The sequence below is a fragment of the Vulpes lagopus genome, chromosome 8, assembly GCF_018345385.1.
Source record: "Vulpes lagopus strain Blue_001 chromosome 8, ASM1834538v1, whole genome shotgun sequence".
In the NCBI taxonomy this organism is placed as follows: Eukaryota; Metazoa; Chordata; class Mammalia; order Carnivora; family Canidae; genus Vulpes; species Vulpes lagopus.
In genome coordinates, this window is record NC_054831.1 from 13619832 (window position 1) to 13643548 (window position 23717).

The 23717-nt window shown below is 36.4% G+C and overlaps 1 protein-coding gene across 2 annotated transcripts in view; it reads left to right on the forward strand.

Moving 5' to 3' along the window:
* CUL3 (cullin 3) overlaps positions 1-23717 on the forward strand; it is an 88463-nt gene that overhangs the window by 29900 nt on the left and 34846 nt on the right. For both annotated transcript variants that reach the window (XM_041765542.1, XM_041765543.1), the window contains one exon: positions 11248-11361. In XM_041765542.1, coding sequence (XP_041621476.1) covers positions 11248-11361 — 114 coding nt within the window. The remainder of the gene's footprint in view (positions 1-11247; positions 11362-23717) is intronic.

Genomic DNA, 23717 nt, shown 5'->3' on the forward strand with positions numbered 1-23717 from the left:
TGAATATTGGAGTTGTTGAGGGTGATGACAGGAAGAAGGCTGTCTGAGCTTGCAGTACAAGCCTTTTAATGAATATGATTTGGAAGAGTGACTTGAATATGAATAATCCCAAAGAGGAAGAGAGATTGGGGATAAATGTAGGGAATAGAGCTTATTAGAGAGTTAGGAAGATAGCAGCCATAAGACAGGAGGGGCATAAGAAGTTGAAAGGATTCTACTTTGAAAGGACTGGTAAGAGAAATGATGTTGGGGAGAGCCAAGCGTAAGGTGTTAACTTTATTTGGTAAATTCACTTGTGTTAAATATCAGCTATTCCCACTTAAATTGTTGCCTAAAACTATAAGCACTGTAAGGGCAAGTATCCCTTTCTGTCTTGTTTTCTGTTGTATTTTCTAGTGATGTTCTTTTAATATTTATTTTGTAAAAATATTGTGCAACCTAGGACCTGTTTTATTCATCTTTTTGTCTGCTTCATATAGTTGGCACTCAATAATTATCTATTGAAATGAATCTCTGAGAATACTACTAGTCAAATGGGAACCATGGTTTATATCTACCAGCTGCCAGATTCTATTAATTGCTGAATAGTTTAAGCAGAGTGTGTATCACCATTTAAAAGCACAGTAAAATTTGGGGGCTATATATCTCTTATTTTTTGAGATGAGTGGGCTGGGAGCCAGATCATGTGATCCTGTGGAACCATGGGGTTTTTCTTCCTCCATATTACTCAAGAGAACCAAAAGACTAGTTGCTGAATTGCTATGCTGTGTTTATGTTTTACTACTTATTCTGTCAGTGGCTTTGTTTAAAGTTTAATTACAGTACTAACACTATAGTGGTTTTTAAAGTATAACTTTTGTCTTAACCATTGTGAATGTAATATTTTACAAGTGGTAGATAATTCCTGTCCTTCATTGGTATACTACTTTATCTTTCAGTATTCCTTTCCAGCCATTACGGTTTTCATGGCACTACTTTATACTCATCAGGAAATCCTGATTTTTCTGATGTTTATTTTTTTTAAAGTTAATATTTGAACTAAGAACGTATTTTTGTAAAATGATGCCAAATCTAGGTGATTTCTTATTTCAACATGTAGCAAATATTTTTTATGTATGAAATTATAAAAATATGTTGTCCTAATTCCCACTGAGTGCCCCTGCTTTCAGCCTTATGATTCTATAGTGCTATTCATTGTACTCTACTTTGTATTAAGGTTGTATGACTGTGGGGATCCCTGAATGGTTTAGCTCCTGCCTTTGGCCCAGGATGTGATCCTGGAGTCCTGGGGTCGAGTCCCACGTCGGGCTCCCTGCATGGAGCCTGCTTCTCCCTCTGCCTGTGTCTCTGCCTCTCTGCCCCCCCCCCCCGCCCCCCCTCCGTGTCTCTCATGAATAAATAAATAAAATCTTAAAAAAAAAAAGGTATGAATGCTGATATTAGGCTCCTTTTCTCCCTTCCCCCATAAAGATTGTAAAGTGGCTGAATACATTTTGTATCCCCCCCCCCCATAGTGGCTAGCACCCTGCTTTGCTTTTTTAGAAGTAATCATTAAATATCTGAATTGACAGTTTGAAGATTTTTATGTATTCTTTGGAATTGAGAGCTTCATTTTGGTTGCTTAAAGAGTGAGTGGGGAAATACTGCCACTAGAAATTAATTTTATGTTGAGATTACAAGTAATGTGCTTTTTGTAACATTCTTAAACTTGTATTACTAACTATATAACTCAATGTGTTAGTAGAATTACAGAAGAATCTTCTGACAGCAATCAAGAAACAAGCTTTCCCTGTAATAGCTATATTACTGTTTTGTCAGTGGTACTTGTAGGATTCCTCTCATCAAGACTGCCACCTTTATTCTGAAAGTTAGTGAAAATAATGGGAACCAATACTGTCCATCTAGAAAATATCAAGAGGGCAGTGAATTTTTTTTTAAGATTATTTATTTATTTATTCATGAGAGACAGAGAGAGAGAGGCAGAGACACAGGCAGAGGGAGAAGCAGGCTCCATGCAGGGAGCCTGACATGGGACTAGATCCTGGGTCTCCAGGATCATGCCCTGGGCTGCAGGCGGAGCTAAACTGCTGAGCCACCCAGGCTGCCCAAGGGCAGTGAATTTTTATCATTGAGGAATCTATTAGTGAATTCTTGGAAAGTTTAAGATTTCTACAAAAGTTAAGATTAATGCTCCTGAACTTAGCAGAATGTTTTGAAATACAGAAATCTTAAGGTTGTTATATATTGAGAGAGAGCAACATCTATTTACCAGGCTTATATTAAATATACAAATAATAGGATATTAACTGCTTTACAAACTCCTCATCTTATAGAGTAAAAGGATTCCTTCCAGTTAATGGAGAAATTTCTGTTTTTTAGCAGAAAGGAAAGCAAGAATCAAGTGGAAATTGGGAATTTAGGAAATATACTGTATAAAGTATGCAACCACATGTGGTATATGTATGTATGTATGTATGTTTTATGTCATATGTTTATTAAAATCTAAGATACTTAATGTAGATACCTAGGATCCAAGATTGTGCATTTCTAAAAAGCTTCAGGGTGGTGGTGGTGATGATGATAATGATGATGGTGGCAACAGTTTTGACCAGGATCCTGTTCTATGGACCACACTTTGTATAGTAGCAAGATCAGATATTTATGTGATAAGATTATGGTAGCAAATGCTTATATGGCATTTACTGTGGGCTGGGCCCTTTTGTGAGCATTATTTATATACACGTTTTATCCACACAACAGCTCCTTAAAATAGGTGCTCTTATTATTCCTCTTTCATAAAAACTTGAGACACAAAAAAACTAAGTTACTAGCGGTTACATATCTACTAAATGTTGGGTCTGTGATTTGCATCAGGCAGGCAAACTTTCAGCATCTATACTCCTTTCTTTGCTGCCACTATTCACTCTATGTGACTGTTACATAAAAATAGCAAAATGTTACACTATTTCTTTTTATAATCTTTGAAATCAGAGCTTTCAGGAGAAAGGGAAGAGCTATAAAGCTTTTAAAAAACTATTTGTGTCAGATTAGGAGAGATACCTTCTATGCTCCATGGTTCCTAGGACTGTAGAGATTGACTTCTGTAGGTAGCCACTTTTATTGATAGCTTTATGTCACATCATTCTGGGGTGATGAAAGGTTTTTGAGATATTCAAGAATGACTCTTCAGTGGTATTCCTTGGAAGAATAAAGTTTATGTAACTGGTAAAATTTGTGAAGTGACAAGCCCCCAGATCATATGTACAGGACCCTGAAAAAATTCTGATATAAGTGGGAACTTAAATGCTATTTTTGATCATGTAAATGTTGCATATTTATGTAAATAGTTTACTCAGGTGAAGTAATCAATATTTGCTTTAGAATTCAGAGCCAGATAGGTACTTAGCAGACATCCTGTGGCTCTCAATTTTTTTTTCAAACAGTGGAAAATACCACTTTTAAAATCAAACAAAACCAATATAAGTCACATTTATTTACTCAGGGAAAATGGAGCCTGCCCTGCAGGGGTAGTAAGACATCCTTGTGGCTGTAGTCCACCCCAGTGATACTATGAGTGAGAGGAGTTACAGACCAGCTAGGTTAAGTAACTTACTCAAAGTCCTAATTAAATTAGTAGCTGCCCTGGAAAGTCTTCAGATATTAATTTGATTGTTTTAACTTGTGAGTGATTGTTAAATACTACGTATTTCTAAGAGATTACATCTTTTAAAGTTTTAGTTTCTCTGTGATATTTTTAAAATGTTTTTTGTATAATTAGTGTGTGCTCCGTGTTATTCATGACCCACTTTGTGTTTTTAATACATGGTGTGTATTTCAATGCAAAATAATGCTACATGCAATTTTCTGTACTTGAGAGATTTGTCTGTCTTTGAACTAAATACTGTCCTGAGTTTTAAGACTTTTTAAGAAGGAAGGCCTTAATTTTCAGTAGTCCATATCATCATTAATTATATGGCTCATTTCTAGTTTCAGTGGACTTTAGAGCTAACATCTTTATAATTAGTTTTAGCTGATGAATTTCTTTGTATTACCTAAACATTTAATTAGGATTGGCTGGCTGGGATTTTGCCCAGGCATTGAAACTTACAGGGTGAAAAAAACCTTTTAATTAATGATTTAATTGTGTGTGTTGGGGGCAAGGGTGGGGCGGGGGAGACTGTGCAGATTATTAATATCTTTTGACTCTCCAACCAGCCAAGAGCTCCTGGCCCAGGGTTGGCCTCCTTGTCAATCCATGAAGATACTTCAATAAGAAGACTCAAGAGCAGAGCCTGGGAGCTTGTAGGTCTTAGGCCTGCTTACAGCTCTACTGTCATCCTCCTTTCCGTCCCCCTCTTCCTTTGCCAGTATTTTGATTGATTTGAGGATGTGTTTCTTGCAACTTCGACATTATCAGTGAATAGATTTTATCACAATGTTGAAAAATAAACATTTTTTTGACTTAGTAATTCCACTTTAATCTTTGCCTGGACGTAATTAAATGGACAGGAAAAGCTATGTTACAGAAATGAAAAATGTAGTATTCTGCTAATTTGAATTATTCCAGAGTCATTCAGAAGTTGACACTCTTGAAGTAATTAACAATTCTTTCGTTGTTTGGCTTTCAGGTTGCTTTAAAAAAATTTAAAAAGATTTTATTTATTTATTTGAGAGAGAGAGAAAACATGTGAGCGGAGAGAGCACAAGCTGGGAGGTGGCGCAGAGGGAGAGGGAGAAGCAGAACCACTGCTGAGCAGGGAGTCTGATGCTGTACTCTATCCCAGGACCCCAGGATCATGACTTGAGTGGAAGGCAGAAGATTGACTGAGCCACAGGGCACCCCTCAGGTTGCTTTTAAGAATAAACATTATGGCATCCTAGTTTATGCTTATGATATATAATAATAATAAAATGGCCCAACCTGAGAATCATAATTGTTGCAAGTTTTAAAAAGTCCGTATCCATAAAATTAGCCTTTTATTTTCATGTACAATTCAATGAATTTTAGCCCATGCATATAGATTGATATAACTGTTGTCGTGATCAATACAGAACATGTCTTCACCCCAGAACATTCCTTGTTTTTCCTTTATAGTCATATCCTCCTCCTTTCCTTTCCTTTATAGTCATATCCTACCCCTACCCCTCCTACCCCTGCCAGTACCCCTGGCAGCCACTGATCTGTTCTGTCACTATAGTTTTGTTTTCTCAAGAATGTCATGTAAATGGAGTAATACAGTCTGTAACCTTTTGAGACAAATATCTTTCATTCATCATAATTATTTTGAGGTTGAACCAAAATGCTGTATGTGTCCGTAGTTTGTTCCTTTTTATTGCTGAATGATAAATTCTGTTGTATGAATGTACCACAGTTTACATATCCATTTACCTATTTACTTGTTGAATGACTTTTGGCTTGTATGTAGTTTTTGTGATTATGAAGAGAGCTACTGTGAACCTTCATGTGTAGGTTTTGTGTGAATATAAGTTTTCATTTCTCTAGGATAAATACCTAGGAGTGGGATTTCTGGGTCATATACCAAACTTTTTCTACAGGTCTGCAATATTTTGCATTCCTATTAGCAATGTATAAGAAGAGTTCTAGTTGCTTGGCACTTGGTATTGTCAGTATATTTTATTTTAGCTACCAAAGTGGATTTGTAATTGTATCTCATTTTTAAAATTTTTCGTTTTCTTAATGGCCAGTGCTGAGCATCTTTTTATGTGCAGAATTGCCTTTATATAACCTCTTTGGTTGGTGAAGTGCCTGTTTGCCCCTTTCTTAAATACTTTCTTTACTGAGTTGTAAGAGTTTTTATGTCTCTATATATGGCGATATATTTAGAGATTCTGGATACAGATCATGTGATATTTTCTCCCAGTCTGTAGCTTATTTATTGTTTTAGCAGTGTCTGTAAAACAGTTTTTAATTTTGATGAGGTCCAGTTTATCATTTTTTTCTTTTACAGATCTTGCTTTTTGGTGTTTTGTTGGCAGTTGCTTAAAATCTCAGATGAAGCCTTTTTCTTTGAATTACTATCATGCTTTGGAAATGATATAAGTAGACATTTTTCTCCTAAAGCAAAGGTTAATGTTGAATGTTAATTGTTCTTTAAAAAAATCAGGACTCCAAATTGTATCAATATTATTACAACTATACAAAAACATACTTGTGTTGAAGAAATCCTGCAAAGGCAAGGAACAGAAATGGCTAGTGTGTGGCTCTTAAATCAGTGGTTTCCTAATCCTGACTGTTGTATGAGAATCACCTGGGTAGCTTTAAAAAAGAGATTGTCTTTTCTTGGTCTTGGGTTTTTTAAGTCAGTTTTAGATTGATAGCAGAATTGAGGAGAAGGTACAGACATTTCCCATATTTCCACTGCTTCCCCCACTATCAGCATCCCATGCCAGAGTGGTACATTTGTTACAGTGACATATCATTATCCCCCAAAGTTCATAGTTTATATTACATTCTTGGTGTGTTGTACATAATGTGTTGTACATTCTGTGGATTTTAATGAATGTATAATGAAATGTATCTACCATATGCAATAGTTTCACTACCCTAAAAATCCTCTCTGCTCTGCCTATTCATCTCTCCTTCCACCCTAATGCCTGCCACCTGATCTTTTTCTTCTTTTAATTTTTTTATAATCTCTTTAGTTTTGACTTTTCCAGAATGTCATGGAGTTGGAATGATAATGGTATGTAGTAGCATTTTCAGATTGTGTTCTTTTACTTGGTAATATGTGCTTTATCTATTTTCATGGCTTAATGGATCATTTCTTTTTAGTGCTGAATAATATTCTATTGTCAGAATATACCAGTTTATTGTTTCACCTATTGAAGGGACATTTTGGTTGCTTCCACATGTCAGCAATTATAAATTAAGCTGCTGTAAACATCTGAGTTGTGGGGTTTTGTTTGGACATAAGTTGTCAACTCCTTGGTTATTTATAGCAAGGAGCATAATTGCTGGATTGTACAATAGGTGTACATGTAGTTTTGTAAGAAACTGCCAAACTGTCTTCCGAAGTGGCTCTGTACCATTTTGCATTCCTACCAGAAATGAGCAAAAGTGCTTGTTCCCTATATCCTCAGCAATATTTGGTGGAGTCTGGGTTTTGGATTTTGGCCATTCTAATAAATGTGTAAGGGTATCCATTGTTGTTTTAAACTGCAGTTTACTTTTCTTTTTAGATTTTAAGTAATCTCTACACCCAATATAGGGCTCAAACATGGGCTCAAACACACAACCCTAAGATCAAGAATCACACACTCCACCAGGCATCCTTCAGTTGGCAATTTCTTGATCAGATACTGAACATCTTTCATTATGCAAATTTGCCACCTGGTTATCTTTTTGGTGAGGTAGCCATATCTTTTGCCAATATTTTAGGTTGGGTTTTCTTGGTGAATTTTATTAATTCTTTGTATATATTGGGTAGCAGTCCTTTACCAGGTATCCCTTTTGCAAATATTTTCTCCCAATCTGTGTCTTGTCATCTCATTCCCTTGAGCAAAATCTGTTGCTTTTCAAGTGATTCTGCTTCTCTGCCAGGTTCATGATCTACTTCTTTCCACTACTGTCTGTGTCTTGCTTTTTGCAAGGCTAGGTGTCATCAACAGTCATCAGTTTTCCACTACTCATTTCTTCAGCCTCCTTGTCACAGCTGGTCCCATCCTACTGTCAGTTTCCATGGCTTTGTTGATTGTTTTTACTTGTCTCATGAGCCCTTCAAACTCTAACTCTTCACCTGGATAACTTTCATGTAGCTTTTCTTATATAATAATGCTGGACATATCTGATCTGCAGGCCCCGTTTGATACTGGTACCACTTCTATAGCAGGGTTCCTTCCTGTTTGCCTTTGTTGATGTAAAAACTAATGGTAGTTGTTAGGGTGTGAGATTAACAATGTTATTCACACACACAAACTGACCCCACTTCCTATCTTGCAAATTTTCTGTATTCTGTCAACAACTTGTAAAGTAAAGGTTAAATCCTTTTATTCATTTAGTTTATATGCAAACTTACCTTTTAAAAAGCCCATTTTAGGGATCCCTGGGTGGCCCAGCGGTTTGGCGCCTGCCTTTGGCTCAGGGCGCGATCCTGGAGACCGGGGATCGAATCCCACATCAGGCTCCCGGTGCATGGAGCCTGCTTCTCCCTCCGCCTGTGTCTCTGCCTCTCTCTCTCTCTGTGACTATCATAAATAAAAAAAAAAAATTAAAAAAAAAAATTTAAAAAGCCCATTTTAATCTTCATAAAGGTTGAATTTTCATCTCATTCCTACAATTTATTATGTATATTTAAACAAATATTTGTTCACTTTTTGTGTATTCGAATAGAAAAACATTTTTCTGAGGCAGCATGAGAGGAAGAATTTTTTTGTTCATAGAGTGATCAGGATAATTAGAATGCAAGTGTATCTAAAGCATTTATTATGTCTTATAGTCGTATATCTATGTGTGTGTGCCTAATCATTCAAAAATAAATACAACAGAGTATGTCTGAGATCTTCTGGAGCACCTCTTAGAATTCCCATGTCCTGTGATAGAAATTAATTGTTGTGAGTGTATTTTAATACCATTGAATTTTACACTTAAAAATTAGTAAGATGGTAAAGTTTACATTATGTAAAAATGATGCGTCATTTCTTTGTGTCATTGGCCAAAGCAGATCCATCTAACTTCAGCAGTAAAATACAAACTAACTAAATTTAACAAAATTAATAGCAGTTATTTTCTGCTAAGTAAAATTCATTGTTATTGATTTGTCAGGATAAGTTTTTGAAATTTGTAAATAAAGCAGTTTTATCATTTATGACACATTGCACTAGTTGATCACATTTTTATTTTGTGGAAAGCAACTGTAAGTACAAATACTAAATACTTGACATGTTTTATTTTAAAGTGTATATAAATATAATCAGTGATTTTAGGACACGTGTCATATTTTATAACTTTTAAAAATTTAAGTGGTCAGTTTTTCATTCATCTCACAGATATACCAAGCACATATTTGCTTTCCAAAATTAGGGTGACTTTAATAGTTACCATGTAATTTGATTTTATAACAAAGGGTTACACAGAAGTTCACTTAAGTCCTTAAGAATAATTAATTGCTAGATATTTGATGTTCAGAATATATACATTTTTTGTCATATAGTACAGTTTCTCTAGAATTGTCATTATCTTAATTGCTACTCAAAATTTACTGGTTCACTGAAGATTGGTGAAGAATTCTGTAAATAGGTGTATTTTCAGTTTGTAGGTTTTCTTAGTGTTAGCAGTCATGGGAATCTGCATCTGACAAGTGCTAGACTTAACGACTTGAAATAAGTGATTTATTGTTTAATACAGTACTATATACAAACCTACATGTTTATCAGTTTTGATACAGTTGCCATACTTATGGGTGATGTATTTTTGAGCCAAGGAGCTTAGTCTCGTTTTTTTTTGTTTGTTTGTTTGTTTTTTTAGGAGCTTAGTCTCTTAGAACAAAATATATATAATAAAATTCTAATTTATGTGTATGTATAGGCTAGTGATTTTCATACTGCATGTTAGAACAGACATTTGTTTCATCACTAAAATCTCTTAGTGGCCATTTTTTCTCTGATATAAAAAATTAGGTACAGTTTTCTTAATTTGAATTTATTCTCATTTTTTGGGAATAGTTTGTTAGGTATATTTTGTTTTCAGTCTTTGGCACTTGCAACCACTTATTTAGACTCATTTATACTGGTGCTAATATGTAGTAACATCTACTGTTTATAATTCAAGTTTATAGATATCTATATATCTCAACACACATATTAATTTGTTTCTCACCAAACACCATGACTTCAGATTCTCCCCAACCTAAAAATGTTTAACCACTGCACTAAAACATGTCTGCTTAGGTAGGCTGGAGTTACAAATTGAGCTAGACCATAGTGGATTAGGTGGGTTGGAATAATAAAGAGGTTGGCAGTATTGTCCTAAAGTGTTACAGGAACTTAGAGGACAAACTGCTTCTTTGTGATAGAACTGGTTCTAGCTTTAAATTCTGTTTTCTCGTCGATAATCTTACATTGGACTACTGATAGCATAGCAGGAAGTAGTAGTAGTCAGGAACTTCTTGCTGGAGAAGGTGGCAGTATCCTTGTAGACTATGGAAAGGAAGTCTGAGTAGTCTTAACAGGATTGCATTAGGAAGGCATTTCAGGCTCAGGCCAACTTGATGTGCAAAAACAGGTATCACCCACCGTGTTGGTGGTGGATCATAGTATTGCAGGGTAGGATGAATGAAGTAAAGGGTCTTAAAGATGCCAGGCACTGTTCTAGGTGTGGGAAGCACACATGGAAAAGACCGAATCCCTGCTGCCATGGATCTTGTATTTTAGTGAGAGGAACAGCAAATGAATAAATTTGTAATACAGTAGGTAGTGACAAGCAAGTACTGTGAGGAAAATTTAGTGTAGGTTAAAGAGTGGATATAGTCATTGTTTGAGATAGGGTGGTCAGGAAGACCCTGAGCAGAAGTGAAACTTGAGCAGAAAAAAAATGAGGGGGTAGTAGGCTGTGTGAAACTTGCAGAAAAGGGTAGAACCCAGTTGCAATAGTCAGCTCCAGTGTAGCGGAGCACACTGAATTAATAGTTTATGCTCCTTAAGTGTTTACTGAGTGCCAGCCACTGTTCTGAGTGTGTCACTAGTGTTAATTTAGTCCTTAGAACAGTTCTACAAAATGATTACTATTTCATATGTAAGGAAACTGAGGCACAGAGATGAAAATAATTAGCCGAGGTAACACAGCTAGTCAGGGAGCTGGATTTGAGCCCAGTAGTTTAACTCTAAAATCAACATTTTCAACCATTCTATGAAAATGGGGAAGGGGAGGTGTAGTAGGAAATTTGATTGGAGCAGTATCCTGGGACCGCCAGTTCTATGGGGCACTGTAGTTCCTTATTAAGTATTTAGAATTTTATTTTGGCTGTCATGTTAGGTTGTTGGAGGGTTGAGAAATGCCCAGGAGGTTGCTTTATGATTCTGAAGATCAGGAGATGGGTCTGGACTATACAACACATTTGTTAGTAATCTGTATTTAGGTTATATTATAGCTTAAAATATTTCTACTGGCCTATATTTCTTTGATGTAAAATTGAAGGTTCCACACCACTAGTTTATTAAACAGATATGTGCATGTATACATATAAGAGAGTGTGTGGGTGTAAACAAACTAACGAACTCTTCTGTTAATAGGTGCGAGAAGATGTACTAAATTCATTGAATAACAACTTTCTTCAAACGCTAAATCAAGCTTGGAATGATCATCAAACAGCTATGGTGATGATTAGAGACATACTAATGTATATGGTAAGTAGAACTTTTCTGTTTATCCTTTAAGAAGTTAGACATTTAAAAATGTCTATGTCACATTTAGTTGGATGGTACAGGTCAGTGTGGAAAGTGTTATTTTTTAAAAAATAAAACAATATTTTTTTGCAAGGACCAACCTTAGCTTATATGAAGTAAAATCTTATTCATATATTTAATGATTAGAACGGAAGACTGAAAGAGAAAAGGTCTAATATTTTTCTCAGGATTCAGCACTTCAAATTGGAAAATGATGAAAAACCTTACATCTCTGAGTAACAGTGGTTGAATGACAGTATGAGAGAGGAAAGCTTAGTATTCTCTCACAAGTTTTTAAAACCTAATGTCCTTATACCTTTAGTGATGGGGGTGTCATTTTATATAAATATGCATATAATAAGTACACTCTAACAGCTTCTGTCTAAATAGTAAGTCGTTGCAGTATATATGTTATTCAGATACATATTCTCTTTTTTACCTGTTTTTACTGTTCTTTGTTTTTGTCAGTCAAGACAATTTGGAAAACATTGACATGAGCTAAGCTGTTCAATAACTTTTGAGAAGATTAAACTCTTGAGTTTTTTCTTACCTTTGTGTGATTGTAGAATGAAGCTAGGTTCATCAAACTTAATTACCATGTCAATGCAAAATTAATAGGTCTAATAACTTTCCTCGTTACTTCAGTGTTTATATTTGGGAATTGGACATATGATTTTCTTCTAAAGTTTTACTCTCTGCTTTTCAAATTTTTATTTTGTTTCTTTAGTTTGATTTTAGCTATAGTGGTGAGAGCATGTCCTAGTTTCTTTCACTTGATTGAATAAAGCAATGGTTGGAAAGGATTTCCGATGAGAGCAAACAGCTGTGGAGCTTTTTGTTCTGCTCAGAGAATTCAGTCAGGCCTATTACCCCTGGTTTTATAGGGTCAGGGAGAGGCTACTTCATTTTTCAGGGATTGATAAAAGGTATAACAGTATTTAGCCTTTTTGAGCCTTATTTTCCTCTTCAGGATATAGATTGATCCTGTGCTGACATTTTAAGGTAAATGAGATAGCACATGAAAACATACAGTGCCTGAGATAGAAATGTGAAATAAGTTAGCTTATACTCTTCTCATTAAGTTTTGGATTTGATGAGTCTTTAAATTTTAACACCAACAAACACTAAGAAAACCATTTTTAATTTCATGATCTAGTACTCTATTGATAAAATAAGTATTTTTAAATTAGGCACACCCTCATTCTTAAATAATTTTTCTTTTATTTCAGTTCCATTTTGTCCATCAGGGTGGGGAGGAAGGGGAGGGAGAGGGTTCCCAAATGAAATGTCAAACCTTGAATCCTGACTGTTATGTGACCATGGTTAAGAAACTAATTAGTTTATTCTTCAGCTTTCTCATTTATAAAATAAAAATAATATTGTACTGACTGGGTAAGGTAGCTATAAGGCTTGAGGGAGCCATTCATGTACAGCACTTAATAACACCTGGACCATAGCAGTGTGCTCAGTAAAAATTTACCAGGTTTAATATTTATTTCTTGCCCCTTCATCCTTTCATCAAACCTGTCTAGTTGCACCACAGCCCCGGGTACACCCAGGAGCTTAGCTTTCCTGCGCCTCTGCTGGAGGAAGCTCCACACAGAGTAGATCAGTGCCACTTTTTATCCTTTGTCACAAACTTCCAGTTGACCCATCACACTGTCCAGTGGTCTCGTTTTCCCTCCACTTGTAAACTTCGTACCTTCAGCTCTCCTGCTGGCCTCACTCTTAAATGATCTTGCCTTCCACCTCTCAGAGAAAAGAGCAAGCATCAGCTATGTTTGTTTACTACTATATCTACAGTTTTACCTGTATTTTCTCCCTTTTGTGTTTTTCCTTTTCCCTTTTGTTTTAATGGGACATTGTCTCCCCTTGTGTTAAATAAAGGCTAATTTTCCTTCCATGGTAAGCGGGATCACATCCCTTTCTGCCTTGTCAAAAACCTGAAATATTTTCAGGTTCTACCTTTTTACTGAGTCTTATTCATCAGCATGAGACATGTTCAGGCCAGTCAGATCCTCAAAATAAAATTGAACTAAATTTTCTGTTGAACTCCTGCACTGCCTCCCAGGGTCTCTCATTGCCATTCACAGGCAAATGTCTTGTGAGAAATATTGAACCTTGCTGGCTCCCTTTTCTCATCTTTTTTTCACTTTGACTATGTTCCATTTAAGCTTCTTCCTCAGTTATGCTGTTCAGTCTTCCTCTTAGAGGGATCACTGTGTCTGTACATCTCTGAAGGCAGAGATCACTGTGAATCCTCAGACTCCTTGATTTTTTTTCTGCAGCATTGGGCACAGTTGACCAGTCTTTTCTTCTCACTTGCTGGGTCCTCAGTTTCAATGACATAGCACTCCCTTGGTACACTTCATCCCTTTCCCACGGGTCCTTCCCAGTTACTTCTCCTCTGCCCTTTAAATAGAGGCATTCTTGGGCTTTAGTAACCTAGATTTCCTCCTCCTGGTTCACCTCAGTTACTACTATATCTGTAGCATTTATACAATTGTTATTAACAATTGTCTCAGGCCTTGTTTCTCAGGCCGAACTTCTTGAGGAGAGGCCAGTGTCTTGTCACCACTGTGTCCCCAACACCTGGCACAGCTCCTTGCACAAACTATGTAATTGAATAAATAAATGCACACGGAATATTTTTCTTAGATTATAGATTAAGCTTTTGCAAAATGCATTTTAAAAATATGCTATTGTTGGGGGGGATCCCTGGGTGGCTCAGGGGTTTAGCACCTGCCTTCGGCCCATGGGTGTGATCCTGGGGTCCCAGGATCGAGTCTCACATCAGGCTCCCTGCACAGAGCCTGCTTCTCCCTCTGCCTGTCTCTCTCTATGTCTCTCATGAATAAATAAATAAAATCTTTTTTAAAAAATGCTATTGTTGGGGCACCTTGGTGGCTCAGTCAATTGTCCAACTCTTGATTTCGGCTCACATCATGAGGGTCCTGGGATCTTGACCACAATGGGACCACCACCACACCTGGCTCCGTGCTCAGCAGGCAGTCTCCCTGTCCCTCTGCCCCTCCTCATTTGTGCGTGTGCTCTCTCTCTCAGATAAATAAATAAAATATTTGAAAATATATACATACTATTGAGGATTTGGAGGGAAATTAAAGTGTTGATATCTTCACATTCCACAAGATAGAATTCTTTCATTTTCATAGTCTGTTCTTTTTGCCTTTTTATATTTAGTATTCTGGGCTCAATTAAATAAGTGCTTTTTAAAATTAAGGTAAAGTTGAAATATGCAGAACTAGTTTTGACAAACTAGTTAAGAAAAATACAGTCTTTGGTCAAGAAATATAAATGCTTTTAATTTTTCAGAAATCAAAAGACTTTTCCTGTTGACATCTTCATTTCCTTTGAAGAGTATTACCCTCATTTTAGACTTCTCAGGTGATATAACCTGCTAGATAGGGGATATACCTGAAGCATACTGATTGTACCATCATGGATCCTAGACAAATATCTTCTTATGAATATAGGCTCTATTGGAATTATAGATCTCAGACTCAGAGAGGGAGGAGAGAAGATGCTTCACTGTCTACCCACCTGCCACCTACTCAGCTAGCTGACTTTGGCTCTTAACAAGGAGGTGTCTGTGTATAAAATGTCATGTATCAGCCTCAATATATAGATACTGTGGGGCAGGCACACTGACTTTTGGAAATGAAAATAGGATCATTGGTTACATGGAGGCAGCCATGGTCACACCACTGATTCGTTGTTTGGCATGTGCCAAAAAGAAATGTGTTTCAAAAAGAAAAGTGTACATGTCTCTAGATGGAACATGTGACCTCTAGTTTCTGCCACTACACCCCTTCCTAATGTTCGAAACTTGGATGCTGAATTTTTAAGATTGGTTTGGGGCTACTTAGTAAAAGTTTTGTTTTCAATTTTAATTGCTTAAAAGATTAATGACTGGGAAAGAGTTAAGCATTTTACAAGAATCTTTGTCTTGGTTCTATAATATGTTTAATTGTCAATATAACTCATAAGTATATGTTACTATTCAGTTAATTTTTCTTTTAAAACTATAAAAATAGGGGATCCCTGGGTGGCGCAGCGGTTTGGCGCCTGCCTTTGGCCCAGGGCGTGATCCTGGAGACCTGGGATCGAATCCCACATCGGGCTCCCGGTGCGTGGAGCCTGCTTCTCCCTCTGCCTGTGTCTCTGCCTCTCTCTCTCTCTCTCTCTCTCTCTCTCTCTCTCTCTGTGTGTGACTATCATAAATAAATAAAAATTTAAAAAAAAATACCACTCCCAGAGGGAGAGAAATAGTATGCATCCTTCCTCCACCAATACAATGTGCCAATATTAATCTCTCACTGGAGATTTCACCCCAGTGAGGTCAAATTCACTCATGCAACCATTCCAGACAATTGGCATAAGCTAGCGCCTAAAGTTGAAACCAAGATTTAAAAAAAAAATAAATAAAACTATAAAAATGAATATGAGAGGAAATTAAGTTTATGTATGGTATTCTATAAGCTACTTTTGAACAGCTTAGAATTAATGGCAAAGGAAATAGAAAAGCATTTCCTACTGTGATATATAAGGTTACCTGAAGGTTTGTAGAGAAATTTTCTGCATAAAACTACAGCGAATTTATTTTTATGCTTTTACTTGAATTTGTCCATATTTTCAGTCATTTTAACAAATAGCAGAGCTTTAGTGGTATTGCAGGTTTTCCTTAAAGGTTGGAGGCTGTCAATTCATAGGGACAGGGAGAGAGAGTGAACCCAGGAAAGGAGGACCACTGCTTCTTTGAGCTCTTTATTTGGAAAGTCATTAAGGATGAGAAAAGAGGTCAAGCAGAATGGCATCAGCTTTATGAAGAGGAGAGAAGCTGAGGAACTTTAATGTGGCAGGCTGAATAATGACCGCCCCCCACCACCACCACCAATGACTCTCTAGAAACTCAGGATTGTTACCTTATGGGTCAAAAGGAACTGTGCAGGTGTGATTGGGTCAAGGATGTTGAGAAGAGGAGATTGTCCTAGATTATCCTAGTTCAGGGTCAGTCCTAAAGGAGGGGCAGTAGGAGATGGCGATGATGTGACGACAGAGGCAAAGATTGAACGATAGACTCTGCAGGTAGAGGAAGGGCTACAGCTAAGGAATACAGGTAACCACCCGAGGCTGAAAAAGGCAAGAAAGTGGGCTTCCCCTCAGATCCTCTAAAAGGAATCAGCCCTGCTGACATCTTGACTTGAATCCAGGAAAACTTGATTTTAGTCTTCCAAATTGTGGAACTGTGAAAAAGTAAGCAAGTTACCGAATTTGTGGTCATGTATTCAGTAACAATAGGAATCTAACAAGGAAAAAGTTTGGAATATCCCCTGTCCTGGGGTCAGCTATCTGTAAATAAATGGATCATCTATAGTTGTGAAGAGATCATTTAAGTGAGTTGGCACAAAGTTTATATAGTAGAGGTGATCAGAGTTTGTACTTTTTCCAGGTGTACTAGGCAGTCTCAGACAAGAATGTTCAGATAGAATGAGTCTTACTGGTTATGGGGAGAATTCTAAGGTGGTAGCATTATTGAAATGGTTGGTTGTGGGTCTGTGCTCTTCAGTAAGTAGGCAGCTGAGTCCTAAAATCCCAGGAAATAGAGGTATTAGGGATCAGTAAACCTGGAGACCCCAGTGAGAGTGAGAAGAGGTTCATTTCAGTGTAAGAAAAAAGGGAAAGGTAGGAGGAAAGAAGATCTCTAGTGCCAGAGATACTTGCTGTCTTCTAATGATGAGGTTCAAGGTTTACCCATATCAATATGTGGGTGAAGGGAATCCTGATAAAGATGGGAATCCTGATAAAAATGTAGGCACCTGTAAACAGTGTGTCAGATTAGTCATTCTCATTGTTGTTTCCAATGAGAATAGGTGGCATAAAGCAGAGTTGACAGAAATAAAACTATTTGCTGAAGCTACCAAGGATTTGTGTGTTTGGGGAGGTCAGAAGATAGGATGAGAACATGGAGATGGTGGAATTCGTGTCCAAGTTTTCTCCTGTAGATTTTGAGGCTTTAGGTCCAAAAAACATTTCTTCTTTATGATACTCTAGATCGCGCATTTAGAGAAGTTTGAAAATAGCTGTATTCTGGAAGAGCACAGATAAGTTGTTTAAGAGTCTTTTTGGCACTTTCTCTGCTTTTAAAATGACATCTTAAATACAAAATAATAGAAAATAGGATCCAGTGGCTTTGAGATTATTAAGCTTCACACCTGTTCAGTGTTTTTCCTAACTCTGGAAAGACAGGCTTTCCCCATCTGTGCTGTAGTTTTTGTATTGTGACTGACAATATAAATACTTTGGCATCTTTTCGTGGCTAGATCGCAGGCCAAGTACCAGGCCTTTATGTAAAATAAAACTAGGGCATCCTCATAAATACTGTAAAGGTCAAGAGTGTTGAGCTTGATAATTAGGATTTCTTCCTTGCCTTCCATCTCAGTTCCTGTTTCTAACAAATTGATAGACCCATAAACCCCTTGATTACCATGCCCTAGTAACTGTTTTTGTGTGTGTGCAGTGATGATGTAGCAGTCTGTGACATTGACTTTAGGGAGGCAAGTATTTATTCAGCATGAAGTAGGCCCTGTGGTGCAGTCAGAAATAGAGCACATATTTCCTGTTATAGTAAAAGAAATGAAACTTCTGTTCATAAAGAAGACTATTCCCATATAGTGTGTGTGTGTGTGTGTGTGTGTTTCCTGGAAATTTGGGGTAGTGGAGAAAAAATACATGATGGAATTAAGAGACACTTTAATTCCTACATTATCATTAATTTGCTTGTTATTGAACTTCTCTAGGTAAAACTCATGTGTTTCCTTTTTAATAGGGGAAATAGATTTATTGGATAAGATCTCTGGTTTTTATCTTTTTGGGGTTTTAGACCCTTGGAAGAATGGTCAAAATTCATGGACCCTCTACTAAAAGTAGACATCTGTGCATCTACACACCACAGAGCATATACTTAAATATGCAATTTCAAGTGGTTTATGGGATCTTGTTGGGTCTATGGGATGTGTGGGTTAGATCATTTTAAATTTTCAAGTTCTAAAAATTTTTTTTCAAGTTCTTTCAACTCTGAAGTTTTACACCAATTTAAAATTGAAAGTGAACAGCTACCTGTGTTGTTTATAATGGGAAAAAAAAAAAAACCAGGTGAGAATAGATAAGTATTAAGTTGATGGCAGTTTCTTTAAAAACATTTAAAGTGGGTTGGTAGAGCCTCGGTTGGCTAGGAGTCTACCTAATACTATTTCTGATAATAGCACATAACACTTTCAAAGTCCTTAGCGGGTGCCTGGCATTGTTTTAAGCATACTTAAGGATATTTTGTTTAATCCTTAATATCTTTTTACTGTTGTTATTTTTAAGCAGTAGTTTGGGAAAGCAATAAAATGTTTATTTTTTATTAATAAAATTTATTACTGTATTCTCTAAAAAATTCCTGAATACATGACAACAGTTACTGTTTATTACATGGCTATATCCCTGTGCTAAATGTTTTAAGTATCTGATCTTCCGGATCGGTATTGTACCGTTTCACAAATGAATAAATTGAGGTTAGAGAGATGAACTAACCTGTGCGAGAGATCACACAGTTTCTATATTACTGGAGTATGAATCCAAGCCTTTTTTGAATCCAGAACCCATGGTCTTCACCACTTTGCCTGTAACCACCTCGGTACAGAAGAAGTATGTATATTGACTGCTTAACAGAATGTATGATAATTTTTTTAAGATTTTATTTATCTTAAAAAAAATTTTTATTTATTTTAGAGAAAGAGGGAGCACACTCAGGAGTAGGGGGAGAGGGAGAGGGAGATCATTTCCAGCAGACTCCGCACTTAAGAATAGAGCCAATGTGGCACTCATGTGATCTCATGACCCTGAGAGTTCATGACCTGAGCCACAACTGACTGAGCTACCCAGGTGCTCCCAGAATTTATGATAATTTACCTAGAGTTGAGCTAACATTAATTTACCTTTTTGCTTATGAGAATAAATTCACTCATTCAGTAAGTATACACAATGAGTGTGTATATGTATCAAACTTGCTCTAAACAACTATGGTTACCTTTTCCAAGTTCTGTCATTGGGTGGTTTTAGGATGTAAATAACTGTTTGGGCAGATAATCCTGGTTCCCCAAGTGTAGTTGAAGAACAGTGATTTTTCTATGGTCCTAAGTGTAAGCTGTTGAAGCATATTAGAATAATATTCTTTGTTTCTTTTCTTATTATTTCTTACTGTTCTGTTTGAATCTAATATTAAATTCTCCTTAAAGAAGTGACTTGGTAAGACTTCAGACTCCTAATTGTCATCCCAAGTAACTTAACACCATCATTACTGGAGTATTTACAAATTCACCAAAAATATTAGATACCTTAGTGGTTATTCTACCCATTCTTCTGGTTCTTTTTGACATTTTTGCTGATGTGTAACATAAAAATGGACAAGTCTTTTTTTGTCCTTTTTAAAGTCTGGGTTTTCTAGGATTTTTTTATTGTTAGTGATTTGTGGGAGTTTTTTATGTATCCTATGTAAAAGTCCTTTGTAGATGCATGATTTTTTTTGTCTGTTTTTTTAACTAGGCTCCGTGCCCTGTGTGGAGCCCAATTTCAGGGCTTAAACTCAAAACCCAAGATAAAGACCTGAGCTGAAATCAAGGGTTGAATGTTTAACTGACTGAGCACCCAGACGCCCCTGTAGATAATGTTTTAAGAGATACTGTCTTCCATTCTGTGCTTGCCTTTTCTCTCTTTTAATAGTGTCTCTGAAGAGTTTTATATTAATTAGTTTTTCAATCTGCAATTATTGAATAAAGTGTTATATACATATCTGTTTGGCCAAATTTATTAACCATGTTCAGGTTGTCCATATCTTTACTAAATATTTTTGTCTGCTTGTCCTGTAAGCTCCCGAGAAATGTTAAAATCTTTAGATTTAATTATTGATTAGTCTTTTTCTCCTTTTAGTTGATATATTTTGAGGTTTTGTTACAAAATGAACGTATATAAATTTAGGGCTGTTTGATCTTCTGTTGAATTGACTCTTATTTTTATGAAATATCCTTCTTTATTTCCTGTATATTGCCTTAAAGTCTACTTTGTGTGGTATTACTATATGAGTTTCCTTTTGGTTAATGTTTGTATGGCAGATTTCTCCCCATCCTTTCCTTTCCACCTTTTTGTGTCCTTATCACTTATAAACACCATACAGTAACACGCTTTTTAATCCCATCTGATAATCTTTGTTTTTAAATTGGAGCATATGGCTTATTTCTGTTTATTTATAATTATCGATACATTTGAGTTTAAGTTTACCATTATATTGGGTCTTTTTTCTGTTTGTCTCATCTATTCTTTATTGATTATCCCAGCTTTCTTGCCTTTTTTAAGTGAATGGAGTATGTTTTATTATCCATTCCCTTGCCCCGTTATGTTATTTATATACTTACCTATTCTTTTATTATTTTTATTATTTTAGTGGTTACCTTGGAGATTACAACATAGATCCTTGACTTAAAGTTTATCATATATGTGTGTGTATTTTTAACTACTTTCTGGGAGGCCCTGGATGGTAGTATCTTCCTTCAAAGCAAATATAATTTTCTTCTGGCAGGCAGGCACAGTATGGGTAGATCACCATGATCTCGTTGAAGCTGGCTTTTAGGCTGTCTTAAGGTTGATCTGTTTTCAGTTTGCCATTATTTCTGGGACATATCTTTACTCACGGAGAATAGCCATCTGGGGTCTAGAAGCCTGAAGTATTTACCAATTTGCTTTCCATGTTACTGTGCTATGAATTCTAGCTTTTGCCTCCTCACCACCGTAAGTCTACCACTGGTCTATGTTTGGCTCTTTAGCCTTCCAGTGAGGCTTTGTCTTTGGTGTTTTGGTGTGTTGACCACACTTAGGTGGGGTGTCAGTAAGGATCTGGATGAAAATTGCTTGCAGAATTTCTGGCTCTTCTTCTCATTGCTTTCCTTTTCAGACTTTGCCTTCATAAGTCCTAGCTCCTTCATACCCACATACCTGTGACTTTCTGCTGACTCTCCCATTTCCAGTCCTCCAAATAAAACGAATGACCCAAGGCAACCGAGTGAAGGTGAATGTCAGGCTCCTGTCAGTGTACTTCCTTGAATTTTCTCCAGAATCTTGGCCCCACAAGTCCTTGGTGCTTTTAAACAGTTGGTTACTCCTTGGTGCTTTTAAACAGTTGGTATTTGTTTGCTTATATTGTTGTAAAATGCACTTAGCATACAATTTATTATCTTAACCAATTTTAAGTGTACAGTTCAGTGATAATTAATACATTCATATTGTTGTATAACCATCACCTCCATCCACCTCCAGAACTTTTCATCTTGTAAAACTAAAACTCTGCCCATTAAATAGCAACTTCCCATTCCCCTCTCCCTTGAGCCCATGGTCACCATCATTGTACTTTCTGTTTATATGAATTGGACCACTCTAGATACCTTATACAAATGGAATCACAGAGTATTTGTCCATTTATGACTCAGGGTTCATCTGAATAATATCCTGCTGTATGTGTGTATCTCGTTTTGCTTATCCATTCATCTGTCAGTGAACACTTGGGTTATTTCCACCTTTTGGCTATTTTGAATAATGCTGCTATAAACATGGGTATACAAATGTTTCATTAAGACTCTGTTTCCAATTATTTTGAGTGTATAGCCGGATGGTAGAATTGCTAGGTCATATGGCAATTCCGTTTTTAATTTTTGAGAACCACCATGCTATTTTCTGTAGCAATGACGCCATTTTGCATTTCCATCAGCAATGCTCAAGAGTTCCAGTTTCTTCATATCCTTGCCTGTCGGCACTTGTTATTTTCTGGGTTTTTGTTTTACTTTATTTTCTGATAGTAGCTATTTTGATGGGTGTGAAGAGATGGTAGCTTTTTATTTTCATCCAGCTAATATAGTTGTTCTTGCCGAAAAATTGGTCTTGTAAAAGCTATTCTTTCAATATTAGGAGTGGAAGTGAGTAGCATAGCATTTTAAGGTAGGTTACTTTGAAAATGATAAAACAGGCACAGATGTTAAAGTCACACCTAGTAAATGGCACAGATAGGATTGAAATAACCTTTCTGGTTCTTTTTTTTTTTTTTTAATTTTTATTTATTTATGATAGTCACACAGAGAGAGAGAGAGAGGCAGAGACACAGGCAGAGGGAGAAGCAGGCTCCATGCACCGGGAGCCTGACGTGGGATTCGATCCCGGGTCTCCAGGATCGCGCCCTGGGCCAAAGGCAGGCGCCAAACCGCTGCGCCACCCAGGGATCCCACCTTTCTGGTTCTTAAATCTGAGTTCTTCACCCCTGAATTATATTGCCTCTCTAATACAGGCCTTCCTTTCTAAAGTCTTAGAATATTATTGTTCCAACACTTTGCTTTCTGTTACTTGAATATTACTCCTATGGTTCTAATAGGTACTGTTTTCTAGCGTTGATGGTCCCGTCGTCATCCCCCGCCACCCCCCACCCCTGTTAGATCCTTGAATTTTAGTGTAGGGAACAGTGCTTTTATTTTAGTATTTGGTTCGATTTAAACAGCTTTAGAGAAATACGACTAGGGTTTTGATTTGTCAGATATCCTAGGATACAATTCTTAAAACAAATGAAAGTTATTTTTAAATAGAATTTCTTACAACTACATTGTTTTAAAAACTTTGACAGCCTTGAGAGATTTGGGACCCATTTTACAGTGGTGGAAACTATGACTTTGAGCTTTAGTCATGGAGCTTTCAAGCCAACTGTATTCTGTGCTTTTCCATGTACTTTACCCAGTAACATTGTTAAGTCCCGAAATGTTATTCTGTCTGGCAGTTTACTATTAAATCTCTTACTGGTGCCCTTTTTATAGTGTAGTCAGTCACTGGCATTTTGGAAAATACTGGGATGGTTTTTTTAAATTTTGCTCTAAAGAGACTTTTTTTTTTTTTTTTAATATAACTGTACTAGAAACTTCTTGTTACTTTTCCCAGGTTTTTTTTTTTTTTTTAATTTTCTATTTCTATCTTCATAGTGTTAAGCCTTCTTAACTTGTATATATTTCATGGCTTGAAAGTGAACCTGTTTTAAAACACTTATATTTATTACTTGTTGATAGAAGATTGCCTAGTGATTAAGCTTGGGAAAGCAGGTTCAAACATGTTCTAACCGACAGTAGCTACTTACAGCATTATTTGCTTTGTTTTTTTCTTTTAAAAAATGAGCTAAACTTTTCAGGATGTATCTCTAGTTTATGAGGACAAATATTTACTATTTGTAAAAG